The sequence below is a fragment of the Peromyscus leucopus genome, chromosome 5 (genome assembly GCF_004664715.2).
Source record: "Peromyscus leucopus breed LL Stock chromosome 5, UCI_PerLeu_2.1, whole genome shotgun sequence".
Lineage (NCBI taxonomy): Eukaryota > Metazoa > Chordata > Mammalia > Rodentia > Cricetidae > Peromyscus > Peromyscus leucopus.
In genome coordinates this window covers 77,842,613-77,855,953 of record NC_051067.1, presented here as the reverse complement: position 1 = coordinate 77,855,953, position 13,341 = coordinate 77,842,613, and the positions used below count along the sequence as shown (strand labels likewise).

Genomic DNA, 13,341 nt, shown 5'->3' with positions numbered 1-13,341 from the left:
GGGTTTCATACCTACCAAGATCTCCCGCCAGTACTAGTTGGGTATCCTGTAATTCAGTTCTGTGCACTGTCACAAGTTTGAGCCTACAGGTTAAGCACTGGGTCTAGAGGTTCGAATGTCATTCTCAGACTGTAATTTACACTTCTGACCAACAATACATTATGGATGGATATAAAGTAGGGTTTACAGGACTACTTTCTCTGATTTGGTAGTTAGCTAGGGTGGCTCACAGAACTCTGTTACATATTTTGCTGATGTTCATTTGTTATATAGGATACAAATAACATGATGAGCAGCCAAGTAGAAGAAATGAATAAAGCAAGTTAGGAGGGAAGGGGCTCTGTGTCTTCTTGTGTATATCCTCCAGACACTTCTTCCTGCTCCTTTTTCTGAAAACTAAGCCCTATCCTTCTGGGATTTTTATGGAGGCCTCATTATTTAAACATAGTTGATTAAATCTCTGGCCTTTTGCAGTCAACCCTACCTTTAGCCAAGAAATTCCCCTCTTTGAAAAGTCGAGTTGTGTCCATGGCCACCAGCTCTGTCCTCTAGCAAACCTGTAACCCCAGATATCAACCCCAGATTCATTAGCATATAAAGATTTCAAGGATTTTGGCCCTCCCCTCTTCCCTCTCCAAAGTGCTGATTAGGGATTGAATCCCTGTGCTGGGCTAAGACTTCCATTTCTTGTTAATTATTTGATTAGTTTGATTACTTCAGTAGTAGTTTTCTTAAAGATTCCTTCCATCACTGTTATTTGAGTCCTTGCATAGTTATGTCTGCTTATTATCATTTTACTATTTTTTTTAAAATATGAATAATGTGAGTTTCTTGAAGAATTAATTAATATAATTTAAACTTTTTTTGTTTGTTTGTTTTGTTTTGTTTTTGAGATAGAGTTTCTCTGGTTTCTAGCTATCCTGGAACTCTCTCTGTAGATTAGGCTGGCCTTCTGAGTGTTGGGATTAAAGGCCGTGTATCAGCACTGCCTGGCTCCTTTTCAGTTTTTATGCTTTGTTATGGCTTCCATGTTACGGTTTTCCATGTAGACAGCAGAACTGGCTATACTTAGGAGGAGTTCTTCTGTGAAAATGCAGAAGGCCTGCTGGTGGAGCACTTCCCTGGAGTATTTGAGAGCCCTGTGTTGCTGGACTCAGGTTCATAGAATATACCCCATTATGCCAGGTTTGGCCACCCATCCTCAATAAACCAATGAAAAGAGCCAAATTAATAATGAAAAGCAGGGGCTGGAGAGATGGCTCAGCAGTTAAGAACACTGGCTGCTCTTCCAGAGGACCTCAGTTCAATTCCCAGCAACCACATGGTGGCTCACAACCATCTGTAATGAGATCTGGTACCCTCTTCTGGCCTTAAGGCATACACGCAGACAGAACACTGTATACATAAAAAATAAATAAATCTTTAAAAAATAATGAAAAGCAGAAAGGGGGATTTGTTCAACGTAGTCACATCGGGAAGAGGGATAAAGATAAGTGATGCCTGTCCCCAACTAGAGTTTAAAGGGAAGGGGACAGATATACCTAATTAAGCAGTGTGGCCAGGTAGCCAAGGTATTGCCTTATCATTGTCTCTATTCCTTGTCTTTCCTGCAAGGTCATTTGATAAGTTGTAAATCTTTCTGTTGGAAACAAGATTCTCCTCTTGTACCTCAGTGCCTCAGGCAATTCCTGAGGAATTCTCATTTTGGGGGATCGGTTTCAGTAAGAGAGGCACAAGCATGTCTTTAGACTTGCCAGGCAGGCTGGCTATGCGTGGGCTAGATCCTCAGCAGTACAACATATAAAACCAAATGAAACCCAAAAGACAGAGTCCAGCTTCAGACCTTGCAAATTAGAATCTATGTTTTTTTTCAAGACCCCTGGATGGTTAGTAAGCACAGTGGGCTTGACAACCATTGTGGTCTAGGGATGGACTCTTTATTTTTTATAATTTTTTTTTTTTCCTGAGACAGGGTTTCTCTGTGTAGCTTTGCGCCTTCCTGGATCTCGCTCTGTAGCCCAGGCTGGCCTCGAGCTCACAAAAATCCGCCTGCCTCTGCCTCCCCAAGTGCTGGGATTAAAGGCGTGTGCCACTACCGCCCGGCTGGGATGGACTCTTTAATGAACACGTCAGATGCTGGGATGTCTCATTGCTTAGATGACTTACTCTTAGTTTGTACTTTATTTATTAACCATATTGCAGGATCTCTTTTATATAGTACCTATGAGGTTCTGATCAGGTATTTTTCTGAAGTGGAAGCCTCAATAGGGAATCTTGGAAAAAGCAGATGCTTCACAGATTAGAGTTGCCTTGTAGTGATGCCTATGTTCTTTTTCTATAGCAGCTGTCTGTCAGGTCCTTTTCTTGACACACACAGAGAGACCTAAGGACAACCCCTGTCTTCAGAAATCCTCCTTTGAGAATGAGTCTCATTGGCCTGGAATGCACCATTTTTTGCTAGAATGACTGGCCCTTGAGCTCCAGGAATCCTCCTTTCTTCATTTGCTAGTGCTGGAATAACAAGTACTCCCCTACACTTGGCTTTTTATATGTGTGAGGAGTTGAACTAGGTCTTCATGCTTGCAGAAGTGAGCTATCTCCATCATATTTAAATGTTTTTAATTCAAACCCATAATATAAAGTGTAAATTTGGCGGGCGGTGGTGGCGCACGCCTTTAATCCCAGCACTCGGGAGGCAGAGGCAGGCGAATCTCTGTGAGTTCGAGGCCAGCCTGGGCTACCAAGTGAGTTCCAGGAAAGGTACAAAGCTACACAGAGAAACCCTGTCTCAAAAAACCAAAAAAAAAAAAAAAAGTGTAAATTCACAATTGGATAGTTGCGATTTTATTAGCATTTTTTTTGCCACTTAGAATTTGAACTCAAGGTTTTGCATCTGGTAGTTAGGCATGAGATCTACCATTTGAATGAAAAAAGAAATAAAAAAGGAAGGATGTGAGTGCTCCTAGGCATGGTGGAGAAGGTTTATTGTAGATAAAAGAGAGAGCATAACCAGAGACAGAACATCTGGGAGAGTCCAGAGTGAATATGACCCTAAGCCAGGCCATGTGAGGAGAAGGGGCGAGGGGAGAGCCAGGAGGGTAAAGGGTAGACAAGGGGTGGGTGCAGGGTGGAAGGCAGGGGACCAACATGGCTGGATTATGTAAAGAAGGGCAGCTGAGCCCCTGGGCTGGAGAAATTTAGGGTAGTGGGGTATGCCAGCCATATCCTGTAACAGGTTGGGACAGAGGGATGCAGGGAGAACCTGGCAGCTAGGTCCATTTGATATGTTAAATGGACACCTCAGTTAGCCATTTGTCTGGAGTTTGAGACCTAACATCCCCTCCAGTCTCTTTGTTGCTGCTAATCAGTGATAAGGGGGACACAATCTTTTCTGTGACTACTTCCTGCCGACATTGGGGTGTTGGGGACCCAAGACAGCTGGAATATTGGCCAAGGCCAGGAAGAGCAGGGTGCTTCACTTGCTGTCCAGGTCTGTGGGACCAAGAAAGTGGGGCTAAGAAAGTGCAGGCCTGCATTGGAGCAGTCTGTGAGGCTGGACCATCTGGGACCAGCTGCTTTGGAGCTGTCTAGGATGCAGAGGCTCAGACTGGTTGGAAAGTCCATCTGAATGAAGCACATGGGGCTGGTGAGTTTGAAGTAGTTTGCAGTATTTAGTTGATTGGAGATCTGCTGAAACAGATAAAATAGATTAGGGACAGAAGGTAAAGTTAAGAATTTTAGGGGGAATTTTTAAAAATAATTTATTTTTATGAGTAGTGATTGGTGTTGTGCCTGCATGTATGTCTGTGTGAGGGTGTCAGATCCTCTGGATCTGGAGTTCCAGACAGTTGTAAGCTGCTGTGTGGGTGCTGGGAATTGAACTTGTGTCCTCTGGAAGAGCAGCCAGTGTGCTCTTAACTGCTGAGCCATCTTTCCAGCCCCTAGGGGAAATTTTTTTTATCTAGGGTGTACATTTGAAACTTTCAGACCCATGGTCCCTGGTAGTTGGAGGACTGGATTCCCAATACTGGGGGGCGGGGGGGGGGTTGGAATCCCACTCTCAGGAATAGGCAGGTAGAGGGAATTAAGGAGTACTTGAGTCTGTTTGGCCTGCAAGTGGTGGATTCGAGTCTATTCCCTGAGGCCATTACCTAGATGGTTGCCCTAGGTTCCTGTGGTCTCAGTGTTCGTAGGTCTTGACTGTCATTTAGGACAGCATTTAATCTGTAGCTGCCACATAGAGCAGGCTTGGCCAGACCCAGGTCTGAGAGATGTTCCTGTGGAGAAGGACTTGGGGATAATCTCACCTTGACCAGGCAGAGTAGAGCAGTCAACCCAGAAGTGTCCCTGGCAGCATCAAAATAAAAATTAAGCCATAAATACAGCCCATAGGGAGACTGGGAACTTTTCTAATCCTATATACTATAAAAGTGTGCTGTTATAGAATATCAGTTTTTTGTATAACTTAGTTTATCCAGGTAGCTAAAGCTTAAACAAGATGAACATAGACAAAGGAACTAGACAGATATTACTGTGATCCTGAGTGGACCTTAGGAATTTATAAACCTTATTGGTCAAATATACCTTACTTATCAAACTTATGTTGTTACTTACCTAAATTTTCTAGAAGCCTGGGGTTGAACAGTTAGCAAAGATATAAGTAGTTAGGTAGAAACCTCTAAGTCAGCTTATGTTAATCTGAATAGACCTTTATAACCTTAAAGTTTTATCATCATGATCTATACTAATCCAAAATATTTTGGAGACCTGTTATTTCATTAGAAAGCAGAAGGCTCAATAGGACTAAAAAGTTATATAGGTGTTGCCTTAGTTGATTTATACTATGTGGTCATCATAAGATGGTGGATAAGTCCCATGGCATGTACTTTTTAACCTTAGTAAAGATGGCTGCCAGCCACATAGCTGTTACTTAAAGATTTATTTATTTATTATGTATACAGTGTTCTGTCTGCATGTATGCCTGCAGGCCAGAAGAGGGAACCAGACAGATCTCATTAGAGATGACTGTGAGCCACCATGTGGTTGCTGGGAATTGAACTCAGGTCCTCTGGAAGAGCAGCTAGTTCTCTTAACCACTGAGCCATTTCTCCAGCCCTTAAAGATTTTTTTTTTTTTTAAACAAGAATTGAATCCAACTGGGCGGTGATGGTGCACACCTTTAATCCCAGTACTTGGCAAGCAGAGGCAGGTGGATCTCTGTGAGTTCAAGGACAGCCAAGGCTACACAGAGAAACCTGTCTCAAAATCAAACCAAACCAAACCAAACCAAACCAAAACAAAACAAACAAACAAACAAACAAAAAACCCAAAAAACCAAAACAAATTGAATTGAATCCGAGTTGCATATACAGTATATTCTAAACAAGAGTTGAGTCACACACACACACACACACACACACACACACACACACATGTATATATATGTATATATATAGTAAGTTGTAGCAAATTAAGATTGCCTATTTATGGATTTTTAATTATAAGCCTTTTGTTAAAAGTTTAAAGCTAAGTTTTGTTACAGATTTATAGTTGTTTTTTTTTTTAAACTATACCCAAAGAACTTACAAATCCTGAGATAGGATTTATAGTATAGTTTTAAGAGATTTTTTTTTTTGAGAGCAGAGCAAAGAGAAATTATAGAGATAAAGGTTTTTAAGAGTAGGAAGTAGAAGGGTAGAGCAGAGCTAGTTTAGATATAAGAGGTTTGGGGGTCAGTTGTTTATGCTGTGGCAGATGTTAAGATTGGTGAGAATTTGAAAATCAAGTGTGCCAGTTTTTGGCCATTGATCTGTACTGAGGCCAAGCTGTTTATAGTTGGAGGACAGGAGGGTAGTGGATGTTGAAAAATGAAACTCCTCTGGAGGAAATTTCTGTAAGCTCCAAGAGGGGCTGAGAGAGCAAGTAGTGGCCCAGAGGGGCTTGGGCTAGGAGGGCTTAGAGACTGTGCCAGAGGAGGAGAGGCCTGGGAGGGCTTCAGAAGAGAGCAGGCAACTCAAGAGGGAGAGGAAACTTTAGGAGGGAGCTGAGAGCAGAAGCTGTGCACTGTAGTTGGGAGCTGAGAGATAGCAGGCAGGACTGAATGAAGTTCCTAGGGGGAGGCGAGAGAAAGCTAGCTGAGCTGAGGTGGATAAAGAGTCTTTGTGACAAGACTTTCCATCCAGGGCATCCTCAAGGGGAACGGGAAACTTGTCAAAGAGAAGTGTTCCAAATCACGAGGAAAGATGTCCCTTCCCATGTGACTGGGGCCCAAGTAGGGCGAGAGGAGCTTTCTGGCACACTGGTGTGGCTTTTGTGGTAATTGTTATGATACAGCATGCGGGAGGCCTTGGTGGGTAGAACCAAGGTGGCCCACGGCAGGTGAGAGACAGAGATGCCATGCAGACAGCGCTCAGTGAAGAGTTTGATTTGGTGGGGGGAAGAGAGAGGGGAGAGATAGGGTGGGGGAGCACATCTCGTGGGGATAGAGAGAAAGAGAGAGCGAGGTGGGAAGAGGGGTTTTCTTTTTTAAGGGGACTTTACATCAGGACACAGGGCAGCTTCAAGGGGCGGGTCAGAATACTAACAGTAATAGTAGACACCGCAGGCAGCTTGGGGTGGCACTTACCTGTAGAGAGATGAACGAGCAGGGAGAAGGGAGACGCTAAGTATCTTTAGTAGAGACCCAGGTGGATGTAGCAGGCCAGAGCTGAGAGATGTGAGGCGAGTGCCCAGGTGGGTGGGTGCCCATCCCAGGGATGTAGAGGGCTCTAGGAGTCAGAGATCCATTTATGGCGTAGACAAGGAGAGGCATGGTTAGAGCATGTGGGGTGGGGGGAGAAATAGTGAGAAGGCAGACTGTAGATGTGGGGTCAGATTTGATGGGTGACAGGAGTCAGCGGAAACAAATGATCCGTACATAGCTTAGGAGAGTCAGGTCAGCAGTCTGGTTCAGAGCAGCCGAGTTCCTTGGAAGGGAGCTCATGTATGTCAGTCCCGGCTTTGGGTACCAGATGAATGAAAATAAAGAAAGAAAAGGAAGGATGTGACTGTTCCTAGGTATGGTGGAGGAGAAGGTTAATTGTAGGTAAAAGGGGGAACATAGACCAGAGGCAGGAACATCTGGGAGAGTCCAGAGTGAACATGACCGTGAGTGAGCCTGGCCATGTCAAGGAAGGGGAGACCCAGGAGAGTAAAGAGTAGACAGAGTAGGTGGGAGGCGGGGAGTAACCAAAATGACTGGATTATATAGGGAAGTGCAGCTCAGCCCCTGGTCTGGAGAAATTTAGAGAAGGGGATGGGGTATGCCAGCCATACCCTGTAACAGGTAGATTGTGGGATACAGGGAGAACCTGGCAGCCAGGTCCACTTTCATATGCTAAATAGGCACCTCAGCCATCCATTTGTTCTGAGTTTGAGACCTCACACCATTGATCTTATACCCTCATCATTATAGCTTTATAGTAAAACATGTAATTTCTGAGAATTTTAGAGAATCAAGAAGAGGTGAATAGTCTTTGCATTCTATCACTTTTTTCCTCTAAATAAAGAATGCAGGGCTTGGAGAGATGGCTTAAGAGATAAGAGCACTTGCTGCTCTTGCAGTGGATTGGTTTCCAGCACCCATATGGTGGTTCACAACGCTCAAACTCCAGTTCTAGGGGATCCTGTGCCTCTGCTGGCCTCTGCTGGCACCATGCATGCAGGTAGTATACATATACACACACGCAGGCAAAGCACTGATACACGTTAACAAATGTGTATGAGCTGGAGACAGAGCTCAGTTGGTGGAGTGCTTGCTTAGTTTTTGCAAAGGCATGGCACCACATAAAAGGTGTGGTGCTGAGCAGTCCCAGTACTCATTAGAAGGTGGTGGAAGATGGATGATCAGAAGTTCAAGGTCATTTTCAGGCTCTTAAAGTTCAGTGGCAGTCTAGGATTAATGAATGAGTCCTGACTCAACAAACAAACAATCAAAAGAAACCCCAAAAAACAACAACAAAAAACCCCAGCCATGGCTAAATGCCCTGAAACTATTAAGAGAAAATTAAAGGCATTAATACTGTTTTCTTCCATATAGATAATAGCTATTTAAGCTTTCTGCCAAAAATGGGCTTAGTGTACAATTTAGAAAGTGTAGGTTGTATTTTTGTTCTTAAAGATGTTTATTGTAGTCTAGTATTAAAATTAGGTGGAAGTAATTGAATACAGTAAAGGTGGGCAAGTGATTGGAGAGTTGAAGTTGTTGAAAGTGGGTAAAACCCATTGTATTGGAGACACTCACTGCCAGTTTTTGGTTGTATTTGAAGGTTGTCCTAAAGCATGATGTAATACCAGCGGAAACCTTTGAAGCTTCAGCTGACACCATTCAGGGCTGAAGTGCATAGGACTTTATGGGGCAAGGGCAATGCTTGTTTAAAAACAAGGCAAGCTACTCCAGATTAATGAGGCCAGTTAAAATTTTCCCAGAGTGGAATGAGAATATAATCTCAATTTGGAGGTAGAAGTAGAGTCTTATGTGTCCTGAGTGTGTTTATGATTCTTACTGCACTGGAAGGGGGTGCTTGAAATAGGCTGGCACACAAGTGGCAGAGTTAGAATTGAGGAAAATAGTAGCTGAGGCCTGTAAGTATTGAGTGAGTTGGGGAGAATGTCTTTCATTCCATGCAAACTTGAGAATTCATAGGATGAAGTTGACTTTAGGAGTGCTTGCCTGGCTGCACACTTGACTTAGTCCCTGTATGTTTCCTACCCTGGAGCCTTTAGAAAGCACTGAGATCCTGATCTCCGGAAACATGTTCTACCAGACTTCAGTGCTGCCAAGTGCACAGGCTTCATGTTGCGGGTGGTGCCTGCCAGAGCTGCTCAGGTGGTCTGTGGGGCGGGGCTTGGGGCAAAGTCCGCCCCTTCGCTATGCCTGCCAGGTGTTGGAGCCCAAGCAGCAGAGCCGCAGGCTGCCTTCTGCTGACCACCCAGTTTAGAGTTCATTGGAGGTGTTGTCCCTCCTGGGGACAGGCCACCCTTGAGCTACTTTAAGACTGAATGGAAGTGAGCAGCCTTCTAAGCTTAGGAGCCAAGGGCCTACGAGGGTCCTCTGGTGCAGGCTGGCTTTGTGGATTGCAGGAACCTGACGCCTCGCTTCTCATGACCTGGAAGCCGCCTGCACCCTTTCTGCATTCCTGGAAGGGATTCCTGCTCACATGCTTGCCAACAGTTAGGACCAGGACCAGGAAGAGGAAAGGTACGGGCATAAAAGCATCTGTTCTCAAGACAGAAACTGGACTGTGTGAATCCATAGATTCTGGTTTAGGCCACACATGGCTGTGTCTGGCTGAGGGGTGGGCAGTGAGGGTTCAGTGGAGCTTCGGCAACTCCGGGTTTAAATCTAGCTTCAGGTGTGCCACGACTTCTGAAGACTTGTCCTTGGTTTCTACCTTGGGCTGCTGCCTGGTCGAGAGAGTCTTTGTGACTCAAGATGGAGTAACATTCCACCCTTCTAACTTGGGAATCGTGTAGCAGTTTTTTTTTTTTTTTACTTCCAACCACATTTTGTTTATCATGCCAGTAGAAATCAGTGTGCTTTCTCCAGTGTTTGGAAGGTAATAAAAATACGTTGTAACATGACTTGAACTTACGCTGATAAGTTAGAGGAATTTTGCCAGGTCAAAGCACTGGGCTAGTGTTTTTCTTCTGAACTTGGCTATATTGTGTTTAAATATAAACTGAGCTCTTTGATGTGACTGAGGCTGGTTTCAAGGGATCACTTTCCAATTACTGTGTTCCTTTAAGTGAGCCACACTTACCATGGTGGAGTAGGTGGGAAACTGATGGCTTTGGTAATGCCAAGCCCGTTGTTTTACAAGTGACCTAAAATGGATAAATCATCTGCAAAATAAAGAATTTGCTCAGATGGGAAGTAGATTACAGAACGCCCTTTTTATTGTGACACCAGGATCACAGGGCTTCAGATGATGAGAGTTGATTCATGTTATATTCTTCCATAGCAGAGCTGTTGTGATAAGTTTTGTAATACTTTATGTATGTGTTGGAGATGAAACCCGAAGGACATGGGCAAGCTAAACATTTGTTAGACTTTTTCATCCTTTGAACTTAAGAGTATGCTTTAGTAACAAGAAAAAAAAGTTAAACCTTCAATGCTGCTCTTAGCTCCCTTATTTACAATGTCTACTGTCTATTGCAATCCAAAAATCCGTTTGTATTGACTTGGTTACATTTATAACTGTGGTTGTTTTTGAAACTTAAAGGTCTTTACAACAGGATGGTTATAACTAGGAGGAATTACTACATTAAGTATTTAGTGTAGTCTCAAGAGTACACTGTTAGGACATTGATCTTTGTCAGCTTCTGAGATCAATTATGACCTGCCATATCCCTCAGAGGCAGAGTCCTGGGGAAAGGAGCTTATTGTGCTTGATGCTCCCTCGCTGGTCCTTTCCAGATGACTGAAATTGTGTGTATAGTTAGTGTGTGCTGCAGCGGCACAAGGGAACCGAAGGGGGCAGAGAGTTTTTTGCTTGTGGAGTCCGCTCCTCATTCCCATCCAGTATTTGTGTTTCTGTGGTGCTTTTACCCTTATTTCCTCCTATCTTTTGCTGAGTTCCCCTTCCCCTTGTACGTTATATGAGATTTGTGCTGCAGAATGGAAGCAAAATAAGGACTTTTCTTAAATACCAGAGCAATAACTTACTGAAGGATGCTTCCCCACTTCTCCCTGCTTCTCCAGCCTGGAGGTGGGCATTGATTGACAAGAAACAAAATGATGCTTAGCTGATTCAAATGAAGACCTAGTAGATAGCTGCAGGTGGATAACGGAATAATAGCTTTTCCTTTCCCTGGGCCCTCTGAGCCCCTTTCCCAGAACACACCTCTCCAGAAGATGCTGTTCACTGCCGGGAAGAGTTGGTCTGGCTGTGATAGTCTTTGGCATATGAAGTACATAGGACGCAAGCTGTAGGTCCTGAAGCTGTGAGAGTTAATTCAGACCTGAGAAGAAATAGACAGAGAGCGAGACTCTGAGGAGAAAAAGTCAGGCCAAATAAGTCTTCTGTTGTATTTTAAGGTCTTCGTCTTTTAAAAAAGATTTATTTCCACTTTATGTGTATGGGTGTTTTGCCTGCCTGTATGTCTGTGCACCACATGTATGCAGTGCCTTGGAGGCGTCTCTTGAACTTCCATTTGGATACTAGGATTTGAACCCTGGTCCCTGGAAGAGCAACCAGTGTTCTTAACTGTTAGGGCATCTCTCCAGCCTTGTATTTATGTTCTTTCTTCTTTCTTTCTTTTTCTTTTTTCCAAAAATGGGATTTTTCTGTGTAGCCCTGGCTGTTCTGGAACTTTCTCTATAGATCAGGCTGTCCTCAAACTCAGAAATTCATGTGCTTCTGCCTCCTGAGTGCTGGGCTTAAAGGTGTGCACCACACTGCCTGGTTATATTTACATTTTTTGTTTGTTTGTTTGCTTGTTTTGTGTTTTTTTGTTTTGTTTTGAGACAGGGTTCCTCTGTGTAGTCCTGGCTGTCCTGGAACTCAGGCTGGCCTCAAACTCGCTGAGATCCACCTGACTCTTGTTTCCCAAGTGCTGGGATTAAAGGTGTGTGCCACCGCTGCCTGGTTGTGGTTCTTATGTAGTCTACCCGAATATTTCCAGTACTTGTTTTAAACAGAAAGGTATTCTAAGTGTGCTATAGAACATTTTGGAAATATGGTTTACTTATAACTCTAATAAAACTCACCTTTTAACATTAATTTTTATTTTATTTGTATATAGTTTTAAAACCATATTTATTTAACTTTATTCTTTTGCTCATGATAATTTTGTGGAATTTTTACAAGTGTTTATGACATATATACATTATTTATAAATGTGTTATAGTTATAACTTTTTCTCCTGCCTCCTTTTATTTTCTTGTGTTTTATTACAGAAATGAGCCGTCAGACTGCTACAGCATTACCCACTGGCACATCAAAGTGTCCGCCATCCCAGAGGGTACCTGCCCTGACTGGCACAACTGCATCCAACAATGACTTGGCGAGTCTTTTTGAGTGTCCTGTGTGCTTTGACTATGTGTTGCCACCCATTCTTCAGTGTCAAAGTGGCCATCTTGTTTGTAGCAACTGTCGCCCCAAACTCACATGTTGTCCAACCTGCCGGGGCCCATTGGGATCCATTCGCAACTTGGCTATGGAGAAAGTGGCCAATTCAGTACTTTTCCCTTGTAAATATGCCTCTTCTGGATGTGAAATAACTCTGCCGCACACAGAAAAGGCAGAGCATGAGGAGCTCTGTGAGTTCAGGCCTTACTCCTGCCCCTGCCCTGGTGCTTCCTGTAAGTGGCAAGGCTCCTTGGATGCTGTCATGCCCCACCTGATGCATCAGCACAAGTCCATTACAACCCTGCAAGGAGAAGACATAGTTTTCCTTGCTACAGACATTAACCTTCCTGGTGCTGTTGACTGGGTGATGATGCAGTCTTGTTTTGGCTTTCATTTCATGTTAGTCTTGGAGAAACAGGAAAAATACGATGGTCACCAGCAGTTCTTCGCAATTGTACAGCTGATAGGAACACGCAAGCAAGCTGAAAATTTTGCTTATCGACTTGAGCTAAATGGTCATAGGCGGCGATTGACTTGGGAAGCGACTCCTCGATCTATTCATGAGGGAATTGCAACAGCCATTATGAATAGTGACTGCCTAGTGTTTGACACCAGCATTGCACAGCTTTTTGCAGAAAATGGCAATTTAGGCATCAATGTAACTATTTCCATGTGTTGAAACGGCAATCAAATATTTCTGGCCAGTGTTTAAAATTTGCATTTGACTTCACAGAGAATAAGGCACCCATCTGCTTGCCAACCTAAAACTCTCCTGGTAGGTAGAAGCTAGACACATGAAGGTAAATAAAAAGAAAGGCTGTTAATACAGGAAACAGTTGCATGTAGTAACACTAATATATTTAAAAATAATTCAACAGTAAACCACTGAAAAAAATATATATATACCCAAGATGGGCATCTTTTGTATTAAGAAAGGAAACATTGTAAAATATTTCTGAACTTTGTGTTTGTTGTAGATTGATTGTATTGTTGACAACAATTTTTTGGGGGGTGTGTGTCTGTGCACACATGCGTGCACATGTGTGGTTGGTTTTCCTTTAACTGACAAGCCATCTGCGTGGTCATAGACCACTGCTTTCCCCTTGTGAGTCAATACATAGTGCTGCTGTGTTTTTTGTTTTGTTGGGTTTTTTCTCCTTTTTTTTGTGTGTGTGTATTTGCTAATTTTTATTCTAGTTTTTCATGAAATAAATTTGACTTTCTTTTCTGT

At 43.3% G+C, this 13,341-nt stretch overlaps 1 protein-coding gene across 3 annotated transcripts in view; it reads left to right on the top strand.

Annotated features, from left to right (window-relative positions):
• Positions 1–13,341, top strand: part of Siah1 (siah E3 ubiquitin protein ligase 1) — a 27,796-nt gene extending 14,455 nt beyond the window's left edge. For 2 of the 3 annotated variants that reach the window (XM_028893974.1, XM_028893975.2), the window contains exon 2: positions 11,939–13,341. In XM_028893974.1, coding sequence (XP_028749807.1) covers positions 11,941–12,789 — 849 coding nt within the window. In that variant the 5' untranslated portion in view covers positions 11,939–11,940 and the 3' untranslated portion in view covers positions 12,790–13,341. Of the gene's footprint in view, positions 1–7,670; positions 9,239–11,938 lie in introns of those variants that run through there. The other variant, XM_028893973.2, reaches the window with a different exon arrangement.